The sequence below is a fragment of the Chiloscyllium plagiosum genome, unplaced genomic scaffold (assembly GCF_037043375.1).
Source record: "Chiloscyllium plagiosum isolate Xiang-an unplaced genomic scaffold, Cpla_swu_hap1 HiC_scaffold_15, whole genome shotgun sequence".
Taxonomy (NCBI): Eukaryota; Metazoa; Chordata; class Chondrichthyes; order Orectolobiformes; family Hemiscylliidae; genus Chiloscyllium; species Chiloscyllium plagiosum.
This window is the reverse complement of record NW_028270153.1, coordinates 16,901,770-16,921,202: the sequence shown is the minus strand read 5'-3', so window position 1 is coordinate 16,921,202 and position 19,433 is coordinate 16,901,770. Positions and strand designations below refer to the sequence as shown.

Genomic DNA, 19,433 nt, shown 5'->3' with positions numbered 1-19,433 from the left:
AGTCAATGAGACTTAAGGGAGACGTTTAAGACCTGAATGTGGTTCTTTATTTATTCTTTCTTGGGCAATGGGCCTCACTGGTAGGCCCAGTATTGTTTTCCATCCCTCATTACTCTGCTTTGTTCAAGGAACTATCCTTGTTGGACTATTTCAGAGGGTGGCTACATTGCTGTGGGTCTGGAGTCACGTGTAGGCCAGACCAGCTAAGGATGGTACATTTCCTTTACTAAAATCATATAGCCCCTACAGTGTGAAAAGAGGCAGTTTGGATCATCGAGGCTGCACCGACCCTCCAAAATGCACCCCACCCAAACACAGCCCTCTCACCTATCCTGGAACCCTGCATTTCCTATATCTAATTCACCTAAGTCTGCATGTGTCTCGACACTGCAGATAATTTAGCATGGCCAATGCATCTAACCTGCACATCTTTGGACCGTGGAAGGAAACCGGAGCAAACCCACGCAGACACAGGAAGAACATGCAAACTCAATGAAGTCACCCAAGGCTAGAATCAAACCCGGCTCCCTGGTGCTATGCAACAGCAGCACTAACCACAGAGCCACCAAACGATCTGAAAGGAATCGGTGAACCAGAAATGTTTTCATGACAATTAATGGTATTTTCGTGACCTGAACAACTAGTTCAGGTTGTTTGATTAAATTTAAATTCCACCAACTGGCATGGTGGGATTCAAACCCATGGTATCAGAGGGTTACCTGGCTCCTGGGATTACTAGCCTAGGAGCATTGCCACCATGCCACTATCAGCTCCCCTGACAAGACAAGTCTGAGTGGTGACCCAATAAAGGCCTTAAACATTGTGGAAGGGTTTGATTTAGAAATGGTATTCTCACTGGTGGGAAAGTTCAAAAACTAGACCCCACAAGAGATGAGAATCTCATTTCCACGCAGTATATAATTCAGGAAAACCTGAGTAGTTTGAATATGAAACTCACTACCACAAAGAGTAATGAAGGTGAATAGAATAGATACATTTAAATTTAAAGTTCAACAAGCACCTGAGTAAGAAAGCAATTGCTGATGAAGAAGGGCACATTGAGGCTTGCGTTGAACTGTAACATCAGCATGAACCTTTAGGGCTGAATGGCCTTTTTTGAAGTTGTGCATCCCACACAAATCAATGTAAGGTCAATGTCCACCCTTGGAGATAGGCCCAGTGTAGAAAAGGTTGGGAATCCTGAACTGTTTAGACTGGTTTGTCTGAGAAGAGTTTAGATGGTAGTATTTAAGAAAATGAACAGCACTGAAGAGATAAATGTCAAAAATATTTCAGATACTTCAAGCGAAGGACAAAGGTCACAGGTTAAAAAGGCAAACTTAGGGTGAATCATGGAATATTTGTTGTCACAACATAGAGAGACTTACACCAGGACAAAAGAGTTTCAGCACCCTGGGGTGGGCACAAAAGAATTAGGTGCGTAACATTGGGCACTAGGACATCGATTCCATGCCAGCTGCCTATACTCCCATCTGCAAATTTACCACTGTGGAAGGCATCAGGTGGTCCACTCACCATTGGACCAATTGGGTGCATAAATAGCCAATCCATGGCCACATACTAACCTCCTTCAGCCATTGTTGCGATTTTATCCACTGTAGGGGTGACCACTGTCAAGTTTTAAGCCTGTCAGATGGAACCCACACCTGACCTACCACCCAGTCCCCCCCTCCCCTCCCCTGTCATGGTGAGGCCCTGGACTCACTTCAGCCTCTGAAGACCTTCCTTTGGTGATTGTTGCAGTCTCAGCAAAGGCCACTGCTCCTCGTTGTGCTTCTGAGACAAGGCAGCTACCAGCAGTTTGATGGAGGCAGAAGGACTACCTCACATGGACTCGCCTCTGATGGTTACGCTGGAGAATGGAGCAGGGAGCTTGTGCCCAGATTAAAATTCGTTCTTGGAGAGAACTGATAGATAGACAATTAGAAACAACAATCCTTATTGTCTGCCTCCAGCAGGAGTTTAGCTGATTGTTATCGCCTGTATGTTTAAAAAAAACTGGGCACGATATCATGGTATTGAAGAAGCCAGCTGATATTTATTACAGCTAACAATTGTACTCAAACTTTACATTCTTGAGCACATAGGTGTCTGGGCTAACATTATGCTATTAGATTATAAAGATCAGCATGCTTCCAGTAGAGTTTCATGCTTCAATTGATAGTCATACAGCACAGAAACAGACCGTTCGGTCCAACTCGTCCATATCGACCAGACATCCTAAATTAATCTAGTCCCATTTGCCAGCATTTGTCCCATATCCCTCTAAACCCTTCTTATTCATTTCCCCATCCAGATACCTTTTAAATGCTGTAATTGTACCAACCTCCACCACTTCCTCTGGCAGCTCATTCCATGCACACACCACTCTCTGCTTGAAAAGGTTGCCCCTCAGCTCCCTTTTATATCTTTCTCCACTTATCTTAAACTTTTGCCCTCTAGTTTTGGACTCCCCTACCTAGGGAAACGACCATGTCCATTTACCCTTTTCATGTCCGTCATGATTTTATAAACCTTTCTGAAGTGACCCCTCAGCTTCCGACGCACCAGGAAAAACAGCCCCACCCTATTCACCCTCTCCAACACCAGCTTAAACACTCCAACCCCGACAAATCCTTGTAAATCTTCTGAACTCTTTCAAGTTTAACAACATCCTTCCTCATAGCAGGGAGACCAGAACTGAACGCAGTATTGCAAAAGTGCCTTAACCAGTTTCCTGTGCAGCTGCAGCGTGACCTCCCAACTCTTAAACTCATCACACTGACCAATAAAGGCAAGCATACCAAATGCCTTCTTCACCACCACATGGCATCCCAACCCCGATGATCTTGGGATAAGACAGAATCTGAGACCTTTATACCCTCAGATCACAAATTATGGTGACTTCATAAGTATGTGTCTTGAACGTATACTGATAACATGACCATGGAATCATTTAACATTCAGCTGGATGTGGTGATGGAGAGACTTTCTGGATGGATGAGCTAAAATATGTCACATGCTTTTACTCAACCTCCTCTTCCCCCCCCCCCCCCCCCCCCCCCCCCCCCAAGGCCGGAAAGTTATAGACTAGAAAGTCAATGTAGAGTAATATTAATCAAATCAAGCTAATGAGTATTTACTAAACTCAGACAAAAGAGATAAATGAAACAAAAAATTGCATACATTTATTTAAAATCTAGTTCTATGTTGTGTCCAGCAGAAGTTCATTGGCTTGCTTTAAAGGCTAGCTGAACCCATGTATGTAGGATTTCACAGTTGGGCCATAGAGTCATAGAGTATAGCACAGAAACAGACCTTTCGGTACAATCCATCCTTGCCGACCAGATATTCTAAACTAATCTAGTCCCATTTGCCAGCACTTGGCCCATATCCCTCTTTACCCTTCCTGTTCATTGACTGCTGTGTTGCGAGTACTGGATAGATACGTTTAGCAGCTATGTTCAAACAGCTCAGTAAAAACATTGGTAGCAATGGGACTCAGTTCCAGAAGTGTGAAATTTAGCATAGGATAAGGTGGCATTCAATGTCGTCTGAGCTGGTTAGGGAAGATATTACAATCTACCTGAGTTCATGTGTGCCTGTTCTTTGAGATTTACCGTGGCGCTGTTGATTATTTGACAGGTATCCTGTAATCTTGTCCATTGAAGATCATTGTAGTATCGTTCAACAGCGCAATATGGCTAATGTTTTCAAGAAGGTGTTTGGTGACATGCTGCTGACCAAACCTGTTGACATCACTGCAGACGGGCTTCCGTCACCGAATCAACTGAGGAGAAAATTCCTGATTAAGGTCAGTCACTGCCATTAATGTCAGCTTCTTAGTTTGCTGAATGATCTTATGGAAGAGGAAGTTGTTTTTCAAATCATACTCTTTCCTCTGCTTAAGATGTATCAAACTGACTGAGGTTTCACATTTATAGTATTGTTAGGACACGTTATAACTGACTGCATTGGCATAGAAAAACAAATTATTGTCATGTGTATTTTTTACAAAAAAATACAGTGAAAAGTTTTATAACCTGCCATACCATGGCACCTAAATGAATGACAGAAGTCGTAAGTAATAAGAACAAAAAAGTAAAAATTCATTCCCAGTTAATGGCTCCTGGGTTTGGGGTACGCTGGAAAATCAGGCTGGAAAACCACTGTGCACTGCTGGGCCAAGACCAAGCCACCAACCTGGGACTAGACCTCCGTGCTGGGACTAGACCTCCGCGCTGACTAGACCTCCGCGCTGGGACTAGACCTCCGTGCTGGGACTAGACCTCCGTGCTGACTAGACCTCCGCGCTGGGACTAGACCTCCGCGCTGGGACTAGACCTCCGCGCTGGGACAAGACCTCCGACCTGAGACTAGACCTCCGCGCTGGGACTAGACCTCCACCCCAGGCCAAAACCGCTCCTCCTGGACAAGACTGTCACATTGGGAGACCGCCCCACCAGGTACCAGGCCTATACTATCATTCTTGGTCGCTGGGCCTGGCCAGGAGAAGACACCATCCACCAAGGTCATTTCAAGAAGGAATGGTATCATAATAAGTGGAAACCTTAAAAAACAGTATCGAAAGAAAACATAAGAAAAACAGACAAGATCCATGCTTCTGGGCTGAGGGCCCTATATGTTGTGCTATGACTCTTGCATCTTAGAAGTAAGCTGAGGAGGACATACAGCCCTGCATTCCACTACTACTTCCAGAATTTTCAGGTGACTCGATCATTATTTAAATATAGGGCAGTAAATCTGTGATGCCTGCATCCAGTGAACAAATTAAAAATATCTGTTGCTATTATCACTTCACAACAATGTGTTTAACAGCTCAGACTGCCCTCAGTAGAAACAACTTAAGTCTTGATCTAGTTGAAGATTGCAGAAGGAAATGGCTCTTGAGTGGTGACTTTTGAGGTGATTGAAGCCCAGGTTGTCAACAGAACATACATACAGTAATATAAACATTGTAATTCAGTGGAAGATGTGCAAGGTTAGTGAAGGTTGCTAATTGTTTAAGAGTCCAGAAATGGAGACACTCATGGCAGCATGAGGGTGGGGTTCTGGACTTTGGTAATATTGTAGAGAGCAAGCTGAAGATTGGGGACTGTAGTGTAATGGTTCAGTTGCTAAATTGCCATTAAGAGGGCTGGACAAGTTAGAGTCATAGAGTCCTACAACATGGAGACAGGCCCTTTGGCCCAAACTGGTCCACACCGACCAAAATGTCCATCCATGCTGACCCCATTATCCTGCACTTGGCCCATATCCTTCTAATCCTAGCTAGAGACATGAGAATATGAATGAATAACAAGGGAAATTTAAATTTAATTCAATAAATCTTAATGACTTTTGAGATTTGTAGCTCAGGTTGATAATAAGTATGTAAGTTTGCTTGCTGAGGTTAAAGGTTTGTTTTCAAATGTTTCACCATTATACAAAGTAACATCATCAGTGAGAAGCTCTGGTGATGCGCTGGTGGTATGTCCAGCCTCTATTTATAGGTCTTGGTTTCTTAAGGTGGGAGATGTAATTTCCAGTTCTTTTTTTCAAGGGAAGGTAGATAGGGTCTAAATCGAGGTGTTTATTAATGGAGTTCTGGTTAGAATGCTATGCCTCTAAGAATTCTCGTGCGTGTCTTTGTTTCGCCTGTCCTGGGATGTGTATGTTGTCCCAGTCAAAGTGGTGTTCGTCTTTGTATGTATGTATAGAAACTAGTGGTAGTGGGTCATGTCTTTTGGTGACCAGTTCGTGTCCATGTATCCTGTTGGCAAGTTTCCTGCTAGTTTGTCCAATGTAGTTTTTTTTACAGTTCTTGCATGGTATCTTGTAAATGACGTTAGTTTTGCTGGTGGCATCTATTGGATTCTTTAGATTCATTAGTCGTTGTTTAAATGTATTGGTAGGTTTGTGGGCTACCATGATGCCAAGATATCTGAGTAGTCTGGACGTCATTTCTGCTATGTCTTTGATGTAAGGTAATGTGGTTATACCTTTTGGTTGCGTTGTGTCTGCTTATTTGGATTTGTTTTTGAGGAATTGGTGGATTGTATTTATTGGGTACTCGTTTATCTTGAAAACGTTGTAGAGATATTTTACTTCTGCTTTTTGTAGTTCTTGGGTGTTGCAGTGTGATGTTGTTTGTTGACATAATGTCTTGATGCAGCTCTGTTTATGGATGTTGGGATGATAGCTTCTGAAGTTAAGTATTTGGCCCGTGTGTGTTGTTTTTCTGTAGACGCTGGTTTGAAGTTCTCTGCTAACTGTACGTTCAAATGGGAGTCTGTTGTTGTTCTCCTCCTCTTTTGTGAATTTTATGCCTGTCAGGATATTGTTGATGGTATTGTATGTTTCCTCTAATTTGTTCCATTTTGTGATGACAAAGGTGTGTCTTCAACAAAGTTTGGGTTGGATAGATGGGAGGGCAGCTTGTTCAAGTGTCAGCATTACTGCTTCTACTATGAGCCCTGATATTGGTGATCCCATAGGTGTTCCATTGACTTGTTTGTAGACTTTGTTATTCAATGTGAAGTGGATGGTGAGGCACAGGACCACTAGCTTGAGGATGTTGTCATTGCTGATGAAGCTGGTGCTGTCTGGTGTTTGTGGTCCTGGTTTTCATAGTAGTGATGCCAGTGTTTCTTTGGCCAGATCGATGTTAATTGATGTGAAAAGGGCTGTAACGTCAAAGGAGACCATTATTTCATCCTCTACTATCTTGGTGTCTTTGATGGTGTTCAGAAATTCTTGGGTGGAGTGAATGGAGTGGTGTGAATCTTCAATTAGGTGTTTTAGTTTTTGGTCGAGTTCTTTGGCTACGCTGTATGTTCGTGTACCAGGTAGGGAGCCTGTGGGTCTGAGGGGGGGCCCTGGTTTGTGTATTTTTGGTAATCCATAGCAGCATAGTGTGTTGGATCCATCTGGTTTCAATTTTCGGAAGTCTGTCCTGTTTAGTTCTCCTGATTTTTTTAAGCGCTGTTAAAAAGGAGGAGATTCTGTTTAATTACTGTGGGGTCGGGTTTATCGCCTCCTGCTAGTAAGTGTCAGTATCTGCAAGTAGAGCATTTGCCTTTTTAAGATAGATGAACATACAGTTAACGGAGAGCTTCAAACCAGCGCCTGCAGAAAAACAATAAACACCGACCAAGTACTTAACGTCAGAACCAATCACCCCAACACCCACAAACAGAGCTGCATCAAGACATTATTTCAACGAGCGACGTCATACTGCAGCTCTCAAGAACTACAAAAAGCAGAAGAAAAATATCTATACAACGTTTTCAAGAAAAACGGGTCCCCAATAAACACAATCTGCCAACTCCTAGAAACAAACCCAAACAAAGAGACACAATGCACCCAAAAGGTATAGCCACATTACCTTACATCAAAGACATATCAGCAATGACTTCCAGACTACTCAGACCCCTTGGCATCATGGTAGCCCACAAACCTACCAACACACTTAAATAGCGACTAATGAAACTAATGGATCCATTAGATACCACCAGTAAATCTAACGTCATTTACAAGATGCTGTGCAAGAACTGTAAAAAAAAAACTACATCAGACAAACTAGCAGGAAACTTGCCACCAGGATAAATGAACACCAACGGGCCACCAAAAGACACAACTCACTATAACTAGTTTCTATACATTGACTGGGACAACACACAAATCCCAGGATAGGCAAAACAAAGACACACATGAGAATTCTAACCAGGCATGGCATTCTAACCAGAACTCCATCAATAAACACATTGATCTAGAACCTATCTACCTTCCTTTGAAAAAAAATGGAAATGACATCACCCACCTTAAGAAACCAAAACCTATAGAGAGGCAGGACTTACGACCAGCACTTCACCGGGCACTCTCACTGATGATGTTACCTAGTATGGTGACGAAACGTCTGAAAACAAACCTTCAAGCTCAGCGAGCAAATTTACATACTTATCAATAAACCTTAGGTTTGGGATTAGTTGCAAGGGGACTCAGGTTTTGCAGCACTGTAAAGGATTTTAAAACTGAGGAGCTATAATAAGGAGGTTGTACCTGACATGGTGATTGGGAATTGGACTAATTGGGATCCTGTGGGAATGTTCCCCTCTTCATTCTCCATCTCTTCCTTCCTTGCAGCACAAGAAACTGGCTGAGGGCAGTGCCTATGAAGAGGTTTCAACTTCTACCTACTCCGAGAACGACATCAGCAACTCGATAAAGAATGGAATCTTGTATCTCGAAGATCCAATCAATCACGTAAGTGCCAGGTTTGAAATGTTACTCCAGTCTTACATTCATAAGCTGATGGTTCAAGCAGCAGATTCTAATCCAGCATAAGCAGCAAACCTCATTCGTATTTAAGTTCGACATTGCCAGTTCCTTACTTTCCATCTGTTTCAAATTGCTCCCTGCTTTACAAAAGTCAGTGACTCAATCTCGTAGGCAGCAGCTTTCTGATGTCTTAGTGAAGAGTCCAGTAACTGGTATTGGGCTGTTGGATTATGATGACCTTAACAGTTAGTCATAGTCCTGGTTGTTCACTCCTGCTCTTCCAATAGCTAGCAACCAAGAGTAGGAATTCTTAGATCACTTAGCTCGGATTCAAAGTGGCCTTATCCTAATCTGTAAGAATCAATGCCACAGCTTTCATTACTTTCACCCAGTGGATGTAGAGAGCACACCAGCTTCTCCTGCAAGTCACTCAGTTTGTCTGAATTGTACACTGATATCTCACTATGAAACATAGCCTCCAAGGTCTAAATCTTGAAACTGTGTAATGAGGAGCTCCTTTTAAAAATTCTGTGCATAGTTTATTTTCCAGTAAATATGGAGAAATTTATTAATTCGGACGAATAGATCTCCTTTAAATATGTTTTTTTAAATTCATTCATGGAATGAGGGCATCTCTGGCCAAGCCAACATTTACTGCCCGTCCAGAGGCAGTTAAGAGTCAACCACATTGCTGTGAGTCTGGAGTCACATGTAGGCCAGACCAGGTAAGGATGGCAGTTTCCTTCCCTGACAATGGATTCATGTTCATCGTTAAATTCTTACTTCCAGATTTTTATTAAATTCAAATTCCACCATCTGCCATGGCGGGATTCGAACCCGGGTCCACGGAACATTACCTGGACCTCTGGATTAACAGCCCAGTGATAACACCACTGGGCGATCACCTGACCTATGTCTTGTGCTTGCCTCTTCAGTTCCAATCTTTAGAGGTTAAACTGTTTAATTTTGGTGTTTCAGCCATTACAATGGTGCAAAATAGTCTCACTGCAAATGATTTGGATCAAAGCTGGTGACTGACTTGATTATTCACATTAGCCAAAATAAATTGGACAGAGGTGGATTCCACTTGAATACAATTAAAAGTAGAAATTATAAGAACATGGACTTTAACCAACATGTTAGACTGCTATTAGTTCTGTGTATTAAGACCAGATAATAAGCTGATCATTGAACCAGGTGAATGTGTAAATTTAATTTTTGTACATTATACAAGAAATTGTTTCGCAAAGTTGACATTCCCCCGAATAAATATCCTTTTGAAAACAAGTGTCTGCTCACCTGCAAAAGTGACAACATGTCCAAGTAACTTCTGTTTTGAAAATTAGAAAACAGAAGACGGAATGTGTACAATGCAGTTTATGTTCTATTTGTACAGTCAAAGGAAGTGTTGGACTTTTAAATATGATAGGTAATCTCATCAGAAAATATTAAACTTTGCGACAACTTGTGGTAGATAAAACACAGAGATACATTAAACATGACTGTTGCAGAGCAAGACTGGTACATTAGCACTCCACCCCTGATGAAGGGCTTATGCCTGAAACGTGCATTCTCCTGCTCCTCAGATGCTGCCTGATCTGTTGTGCTTTTCCAGCACCACACTCTCTCTCCAGCATCTGCAGTCCTCACTTTCTCCACACCACGATTTAGTTTGGAGTATCAAGGTGGATCTAATTTTATCTTTGCTGCATTGATCGAGATATATAAATAAAAATTTTGGAGACCAAAACAGACCCTGATACCAAGTTCTGTTATTGCACAGTGGTTCCCAAACTTTCAATACCAAGGCACATTTCGATGATAGAAACAATTCCGCAACACATCCACTTTTTTAAACCTATAAAATGTTGTTTGTATAATGAATATATAAAAACATAAAACATTCTGTCAGCTTTATTTGTAGCCCAGGTCTGTTCTTTAACAAATTATTCCCAGTCATGGATCTGTTGTGATGTACTCACCACTTGGCATCTTGTTTGTTTTCCTGTGGTTTTTCTAGGAATGGAATCCACACTACTTTGTCCTCACGAGCAGCAAGATTTATTATTCAGAGGAGAGATCAGGGAATCAAGCCAATGAAGACGAGGAAGAACAGAGGGAGGTGAGTGAGCATCAAACAGCTTATTGTTGGATGCAGAACTAATCCAGATTGCACAAAGCAACAACTTATTACACAACATTGTGGTACACACAGCCTAAGAATCTGAACATGCCATATGTAGCCATAAAGGAGCACAAGATAATTTGAAGAATAGGTGTGGAAAAACAGATCCTAGATAGGCCCACAAGCAAAAGGTTTAAATGTTTCTTGGTTATCATTTGGTTTGACAGTCTGGTCTGATAGACTCATAAACATTTACAGCACATACAGCACAGAAGGAGACAATTTGGTCCATTCATACCTGTCATGAAAAACATCACTTCACTAATCCCATTCTGCAGCTCTTGACCCATAGACCTGGAGCTAGGGCAATGCAAGCTGCTTAAATGTTTCTGACTCAACCACTCACACATTCAGTGAGTTTCAGACTGCCACAGCGTTCTGGGTGAAAACCATTCTCTTCAACTCTTAACCTTCTTCCTCTTACATTAAATCTATGTCCCCAGGTTATTGACCTTTCTATAAATGGAAAAAAAAGTGTCTTCCTATTAACCTTATCAATACTTCATAAACTTACAGAGCTCTATCAGGTCCCTTCTCAATATTCACTGCTCCAAGATAAACAGCCCCAGCCTGTCCAGTCTTTCCTTAGAGTTCAGACCCTCCATCCCAAGCAGTAGCCTGGTAAATCTTATCCTGTCTCATGTGATCACATCTATAGTGTGGTGACCAGAACTGCATGTAGTATTCAATTTGCAACCTCACCATCTTATCATACAGTTCTGCATAACCTCCTTGCTCTTGTATTCTGGTCTTCAACTGATAAAGGCAAGTGTCCCATATGACTTCTTCACTACCTGCCCTGCTACCTTTAGGGAATCTGTAGATGTACACACCAACGTTCCTGTGACCTTTAATACTTTCCAGGTTCCTAACACTCACAGTGTAATCCCTTGCCTCTCCAAGTCCATTGCTTTACATTGGTGTGTCTGACCAATCCATTGATATTCTCCTCCAGTTTACAGCTGTTGTCCTCCCTATTTGCCACCTCACCAATTCTCATATCATCCATGAACCTCTTGATCATACGCCCTACACTTAGGTCCAGATCATTAATATATAACCACAAACATCAAGGGCACCAATTTCTGCAGAACTCCACTGGAAACAGAATTCCAGTCACAAAATCATCACTCTACCATCACCCTCTACTTCCTGCCTCTCAACCAATTTTGGATCCAACATGCTACTCTGCTTTGGATTCCATGGGCTCTTACTTTCTTGACCAGTCTGCCACAAGGGACCTGAGAAAAAGCCTTGCTGTGGTCCATGTAGAACGCATCAAATGAATATCTTCATCAACACTTCCAGTTACCTCCTTAAAAAATGTGATCACATTTGCCAAACACAACCTCCCCTTGAGATATCACTTCTGACTATCCCCAATTAATTCCTGTCTCTCCAAGTGCAGATATGTTATAGTCTTTGGCAGTCCTGCACCCTAATGTCGATACAGTCCTCTTCCAATGTTAAGACCAACACAAAGTATACATTGAGTACTGTGTCTACATCCAGGTTACTTTAATGGTTCCTAATGGGCCTTACCTTTTCCCCAGTTCTTGTCTTGCTCTTTGTATATTCAAAACAACAACTCACCAATACTTTCCTCATGCACTCTCTAATTTTCCTAACTTCTTAATTTCTCCCTACACTATTTATACCAGTGGAACTCTGCTATGTTGAATTAGAATTCCTATAGTTTGGAAACAGGCCCTTCGGCCCAACAAGTTCACACTGCCCCCCTGAAGAGTATCCCACCCAGACCCATTACACCTAACTAATGCACCTAGCCTACATGTCCTTGAACACTATGGGCAATTTAGCATGGCCAATTCACCTAACATGCACTTCTTTGGACTATGGGAGGAAACCGGAGCACCCAGAGGAAACCAATGCAGACACGGGGAGAATATGCAAACTCCATGCAGACGGTTTCCCGAGGCTGGGTTTGAACCCGGGTCCATGGCGTGTGAGGCAGCAGTGCTAACCATTGAGCCACCATGCTGCCCTTGAGCATTGAGCCCACGATATCTGCCATAAGCTTCTCTTTGTTTCTTAATCCTAGCCTTTATGTCCCTTGATATTCAGGGTTCTTTGTTGTTGGTCCACTGTTTGTCTTTAGAGAGCATGTTTGTCCTGTACTCTCACTATTTCTTCCTTGATTGACTCTCATCGCTCGCACACATTTTATCTGCAAGTTGCTGCTCCCAGTCCACTTAGGGGATTGAACCTGTAGAAGGGTTACACCTGAAACATTGACTTCTCCACCTGATGCTGCCTGGCCTGCTGTGTTCTTCCAGCCTCCTGCTTGTCTACCCAGTCCACTTAGTTCAATTCTTAACTGATCTTAGTAAAATGAGCCTTTTCCCAGTTTTGTACATTTATTCCTGGTCCATCCTTATCGTTTTCTATCCTAAATCAAACTGAATTATGGACACTGTCTCCAAAATACTCACCTACAGATTAGCCTTTCCCCTGCCTGGGAACAGTTCCAAATGTTAGATCCAGGACTGCCATCTCCTTTGTTGGACTTCCTGCTTACTGGCTAAACAAAAAGCTCTCTTGGCAAAATTCTTAAAGAATTTTGTTCTCGCCCTACCTTACACACAACAGTTAATACTTGGGTAATTCAAATTCCGTATTATTACCTTCTTACAATTCCATTAAATTAAATTGCATATTTGATTCGCTATCCCTTGCTGCCTATGTAACACATTGTTTGTTTTGCCCCTATTGTGGCTTTTAATTGCACCATGTGGCCTCATTTGATGATCCGTCTAAAATATCATCCCTCCTTCCTTCTGTAATTGATTCCCTTACTGAAAGCATGTTCCCATGACCTCTATCACCCTCACTATTGTTTCTGATCACTCTGTAAGCAGGAATGTTCCATTGCCAATCCTGCACATCTCTCACCCAATTTTCAGTCATACATATGATGCCGTAGCCCCGCAGCTTTTCAATTTTCGATCTAAATTCCTAAAGGTTCCTAAAGGCATCAATTCTCTTTCTTCCTACATCAATGGTCCCAACATGGATCATGATCTCTGGCTGCACCCTCCTGCTTCTGAATACACTGCCCAGGCCATCCTGCCTATGCCTGTCTACACCCTGCACTAACAAGTCCCCTATCATTATTGCTTTTCCACACTCCCTCCTCCTCTCCCACCACCCTGAGCAGCTAGATCACTCACCGTGCTATGATCTTGATTCTGATTGGCCTCCATAGAAGAACCATCACTCTCACCATTTTCTTTGATCAAATAAGAGTTTCTGAACAAGATGCACTCTGGGAACTTCCCTCACTACTTGCCAGCTGCCCACATCTGCCTGACAGACACCCCTGTCCTATCTGCCTCCACTTCTTGAATCTGCAGAATGACCATATCACAAAAGAACCCCTGTCCAAGAGCATAACACCTGATGCATAAAAGATCTCCCTGGTTGTGTATTTTTCTATGAAGAAGTGTCATAGCCCAATAGTATGCAAGTCTTTTTACTTCTTTCACAATTCATTGGCCCACATTCACCAATTAACAAAAGTATCAAATAGAACAGGTAGCAAATGTTCTAATCAGCAATCACCAAGAGTTAATGAAAATTTTAGCTCTCCAAGAAACAAAGGGCAGATAACGTATAGGTGCCACTCAGAAAGACAGTTGCGCACAAATTATTTCATGAATATTCTTTTGTCTGTCTGCTGGTCTTCGAATAAACTGAAGGTTTAATCTCTTATGATAACAAAAACTTAAACCTCACAAAACTTGTAAGAAAAATTGTTACCCTTACCTGATTCACGCTTCAGTAAATTTCTTAAGGTAATCCTTCCAAATTCAGAGTAAAGATGTGTAACTCTCTACCAGCTTTCACATCCGGGTACTCTTGCTTCCTGGATCCATTTACAAATCAGTACAAGTAAGGCCATGGCAGATTGACCTACATGCAATAAAATTTCAAATATCGTGCGCCTCTGTTTAGATGAGTAGCCACATCCAATTCAAGGTGATGGACTGTGAAGTTATTGAGCATATTAATGTAAGAAGTCAGGAGATGTTGGAGGTTTTGATGGATTTAACATCCCCAAGTCCTGATGAGTTGAACCCAGTCTGTCATGAGAAAAGAGGGAGGACATTATAGGGGACTTGAGTCAATTTTTTAAATTGTCTCTGACCACAGGAGAGGTGCCAGAGGAGTGGAGCACAGCTAATGTGGTTCCACTTCACAAGAAAGGTGTTAGAGATAGACCAGGGAACTATAAACTAGTGAATCTAACATCGGTGGTGAGGAAAAGATTAGAGAAAATAGTGAAGGAGAAAATTTCTATTTCAAGAGGCAAGATTTGATCAGGGATAGTCAGCATGGCTTTGTCAGAGGGAGGTCATGCCAAACAAATCTGGTTGAAGTTTTTGAGGAGGTGACCAAGAGGAACCTCAATTATCTGAAGGACACAGGCGAGGAGTATTCCACTCGGTTAATCGATGCCGGTTAACATACTTAGCCACGCATTGGGACCTTGCGATCTTGTTCAGATTTTCCGAAATTTGGTTAATCGAGTGCCGGATAATCAAGGTTCCTCTGTACATGGATTTCAGCAAGGAAATTGTCGAGGTTCCATTTGGAAACTAATAAAGATGGTAAAAGCTCACTGGATCAGGGTATCTAGGCATGCTGGATCCAAAACTGGCTTAGTGGCAGGCAACACAGGATGGTGGTAGAAGGCTGTTTGTGTGACTGGAGCCCGGTTTGTAGTGGTGTACAATAGGGATTAGTGCTGTGCCCCTTCTTATTTGTGATATACATAAATGATGTAGATGAGAATGTGGGGAGATGATAAGTTTGTGTAAGACACAAAGATTGGCCAGGCGGTTGACAGTGAGGAGGTAGGTATTAAGTTACAGGAGAAGATAAACAAATTGGTCAGATGGACAGATCAGTGACAGATGGAATTTAACTCTTAATTGTTTGTGAAGTGATGCACTTTGAAAAAAGGAAACCCCCAAGGAATTATTCAATATATGGCAGGATAATAGGAAGCTCAGATGCCTGTCCACAAATCCCTGAAGGCAGCAGCGCAGTTTAATAGGGGAATTAAGAAGGCATACAGGAAGCTTGCCTTTATCATTTGTGGCATAGATGATAAGAGCAGGGAGGTTATAGTGGAGCTGTACAGAACTTTGGTTAGGCCACAGCTGGAGTACAGTGTGCAATCTGGTCCCCACATTATAGGAAGGATTGTTTAGATTACATTCCTTACAGTGTAGAAACAGGCCCTTCGGTCCAACAGGTCCACACCGACCCTCCGAAGAGTAACCCACCCAGACCCATTTCCCTTTGATTAATGCACCTAACACTATGGGAAATTTAATTCACCTTACCTGCACATCTTTGGACTGTGGGAGGAAACCAGAGCACCCGGAGGAAACCCACGCAGACACTGAGAGAATGTTTGTGTGGAGTTTGCACAATCACCCAATGAATTGAACCTGGGTCCCTGGCGCTGTGAGGCAGCCGTGCTAACCACTGAGCCACCATGCTAGATGTGATTGCATTGGAGGGGATGCAGAAGCAGTTCACCAGATGTTGCCCGGGATGGAGCATTTCAGTGATGTAGAGAGGCTGGATAAGCTCAGGTTGTTTTCTTTGGAACAGAGAGGTTTGAGGGAGATCTGATAGAGATGTATAGGATAGTGAGAGACATGGACAGGGTGGATAGAAAGCAGCTGTTCCCCTTAGCTGAAGGGTCAATAATAATTTTAAAGTGAAAGGCAGGAGATTTAGAAGAGATTTAAGGAAAATATTTTTAAGCCAGAGGAGAGAGGGGGTTTGGAATGCTCAGCCTGGGAGTGTAGTTGAGATGGGAAATCACACAACCTTTAAAATGAACTTGGATGAGTACTCGAAGTACCAACAACATTCGAGGCTATGGGCCTAGTATGGGAAAGTGGGACTGGTGTAGGTAGTAGTGTGTTTTTGGTGGTACAGTCTCTGTGGGCCGAAGGGTCTCTTCTGTACTGTAGAATTCTACAATGTAACTTGTCTGCTGGAGAGAGGAGGCTTTGGGTGGGTGAGATAACCCCATGAATCCTCCATCCTTCCACCAATGCCTGTATAAATGAGTATAAGGATGATGTTTGATTTGCCACCTCCCTAGCACTAATACTCTTCAATGTTCCAGCCGAGTAGTGGTACTGACCTTCATGTGACAGAGAAGTGGTTCCACGGGAAACTTGGTGCAGGCCGTGACGGGAGGCAGATTGCAGAGAAGCTTCTGGCTGAGTACTGCATTGAAACCGGGGCTCCCAACGGCTCCTTTCTGGTGCGTGAGAGTGAAACCTTTGTGGGGGACTACACACTCTCATTCTGGTAAGTCCTGACCATATCTTTATACCTTAGATGGGATGAAGTATACTAGACGTGGATTAGTGGTGTGCAGGATGGTACAAAGTATAATATATCAGAGATAGTTGAGAATGTGGTATGGTTCCAGGGGAGCTATATGGTACATTAGAGATAGTTACAAGGGGTGTGAAACTAATGGAGGAATACTATACTGGGAATGGGTTAATGGAATGCCATCATGTCAGATGATTTGTAGAAGTTTATATTTGAAGTGACTGTCTTATGAGGAGAGTTTGAAAAGATTAGGCTTGTATTCATTAGGATATGGAAGAATGAGAGGCCACTTTATTGAGACATGCAAGATTCTTAGAGGATTTAACAGGGTAAGTGCAGAAAGATTGTTTCGCCCGATGCGACAGTCCAGGACCAGAGGGCAGAATTTCAAAATATGGGAGTCACACATTTAAGACACAGATGTGGTGACATCTCTACAGTAGTGACTCTGTGGAATTCTTTACCACAGAGGGCTGGTGAGGCAGGACCATTAAGTATCTTCAAGGCTGTTATTGGCAAATTTTTAATCTGTAATAGAGTCAAGGCTTATGGGAAAGGCTAGAAAATGGAGTTGAGGATTTTCAGATCTGCCTCGATCGCGTTGAATAGTAGAGCAGACCCGATGGGCTGAATTGCCTATGTTTGCTCCTATGTCTTATGATCTTATGGTTTATCTAATGTTCTTCACCTCATTGTGCTGTTGAAGAATATTCACCGAGTCACCTGAAGTAAGGAAAACATTCACTGTAGCTAAGAAACATTTTTATGGTTTCATCTGACCAGAAGGCTGCAAGATTATGTGACATTACATTGCCTCCTGTGAGATTGTATGTTGTTTTATTAGCATATCACAGTCATACTTAATCCCTAATACTACACCTCCTCCTAAGTCTCGAATTCTATCCATTGTGTTACAGTTTCTGGGACAGTTGTGATATCGTTAAGGTTTATTGTGAATTATGAAATATAGGAATGGCAAGAAATGGGGCAGAAGTTTACAAGGCAGATGGTTCGGACCCCCCAGATAAAAAGTCAGCGACAAGCCAACAGACAAAGGCCATTCAGCTCTGTAGCTCAGTTAAGCAAAGCCACCTTCGTCTGGTCATTATAACAGTCCCTGCAGTGCTCGAGCCTCACAATGGATGGTGCTGACATTGCAGGCAAGTCCAGGAAGGGTGGTTGATGGATCCCAGAGTGAGGTAAGTCAGTGGGCTTTGCACAAGGGCAGTCTGTGACTCTAAGGAGTAGGGTGAGGCTGTGTTTTAATGACCATGTGGCTAGGAAGGAAGGGGAGAGGTACTCTCCTGGTGCGGTGTCTCAATGGACAAGCAGCAGTCTTCAACGATAGACTCGCTCACTTGCTTCCACCTGAAAGAACGAACTGCCGAGTTCCACCCAATTTCTCTAACGCTTTTAGAGTGTGTGCAGGGTAATACCATGGGCAATAGAGTTTGAACAAAATTAACTATCCCTTACCTACTCACATATGGTGAGGAGCTGGTGCCTTTGATGTTATAGGGATGAGCTCAGGGATGGCATGGGTTGAGCAACCCAACCTCTTGCACATGCTCCAAACTGCCCACCGAAGGCACAACCAACAGTGGTGTCTGGTTATTTGGTTTCTATTTTGTCATTGCTTCCAGACTGGGGCGTTTTAATCTCTGGTGAACTTCACCTGTAGCTTATTGAACAGAAATGAATGTATTTTTCCGGTCTTTTCAGGCGTTCTGGAAAGGTGCAGCACTGCCGGATCCATTCCCGTCAGGAAGCTGGTAATCCCAAATTCTACCTAACAGACAACCTGGTGTTTGACAGTCTCTACGCCTTGATAACACACTATCAACAGGTGCCACTCCGCTGCAATGAGTTTGAGATGCGGCTGACGGAGCCCGTGCCTCAGACTAATGCACATGAAAGCAAAGAGTAAGTATGCAGCAGTCCCTCCAGTAAACTGGGAACAAGCAGGGACTGTGTTCAGGGTTCCAGACATTCAGCTGCAGGAAGGAACGAGCACCCAATTTAAATTGCAGCTGGTGTTTGAGAAGGAGCTAGAGGGGGAGGGAGGTGGTGACAGTGAAGGGGAGGGAGGTGGTGACAGTGAGGGGGAGGGAGGTGGTGACAGCGAGGGGGAGGGAGGTGGTGACAGTGAGGGGGAGGGAGGTGGTGACAGTGAGGGGGAGGGAGGTGGTGGCAGTGACGGGGAGGGAGGTGGTGACAGTGAGGGGGAGGGAGGTGGTGGCAGTGACGGGGAGGGAGGTGGTGACAGCGAGGGGGAGGGAGGTGGTGACAGCGAGGGGGAGGGAGGTGGTGACAGTGAGGGGGAGGGAGGTGGTGACAGTGAGGGGGAGGGAGGTGGTGACAGCGAGGGGGAGGGAGGTGGTGACAGCGAGGGGGAGGGAGGTGGTGACAGTGAGGGGGAGGGAGGTGGTGGCAGTGACGGGGAGGGAGGTGGTGACAGCGAGGGGGAGGGAGGTGGTGACAGCGAGGGGGAGGGAGGTGGTGACAGTGAGGGGGAGGGAGGTGGTGACAGTGAGGGGGAGGGAGGTGGTGACAGCGAGGGGGAGGGAGGTGGTGACAG

At 43.5% G+C, this 19,433-nt stretch overlaps 1 protein-coding gene across 1 annotated transcript in view; it reads left to right on the top strand.

Moving 5' to 3' along the window:
• The window catches only part of plcg1 (phospholipase C, gamma 1), a 119,293-nt gene that overhangs the window by 42,444 nt on the left and 57,416 nt on the right, over positions 1-19,433 (top strand). Inside the window, exons 12-16 of the mRNA XM_043710716.2 lie at positions 3,646-3,814; positions 8,146-8,265; positions 10,301-10,402; positions 16,638-16,825; positions 18,578-18,778. Of these exons, the coding sequence (XP_043566651.1) occupies positions 3,646-3,814; positions 8,146-8,265; positions 10,301-10,402; positions 16,638-16,825; positions 18,578-18,778 (780 nt within the window). The remainder of the gene's footprint in view (positions 1-3,645; positions 3,815-8,145; positions 8,266-10,300; positions 10,403-16,637; positions 16,826-18,577; positions 18,779-19,433) is intronic.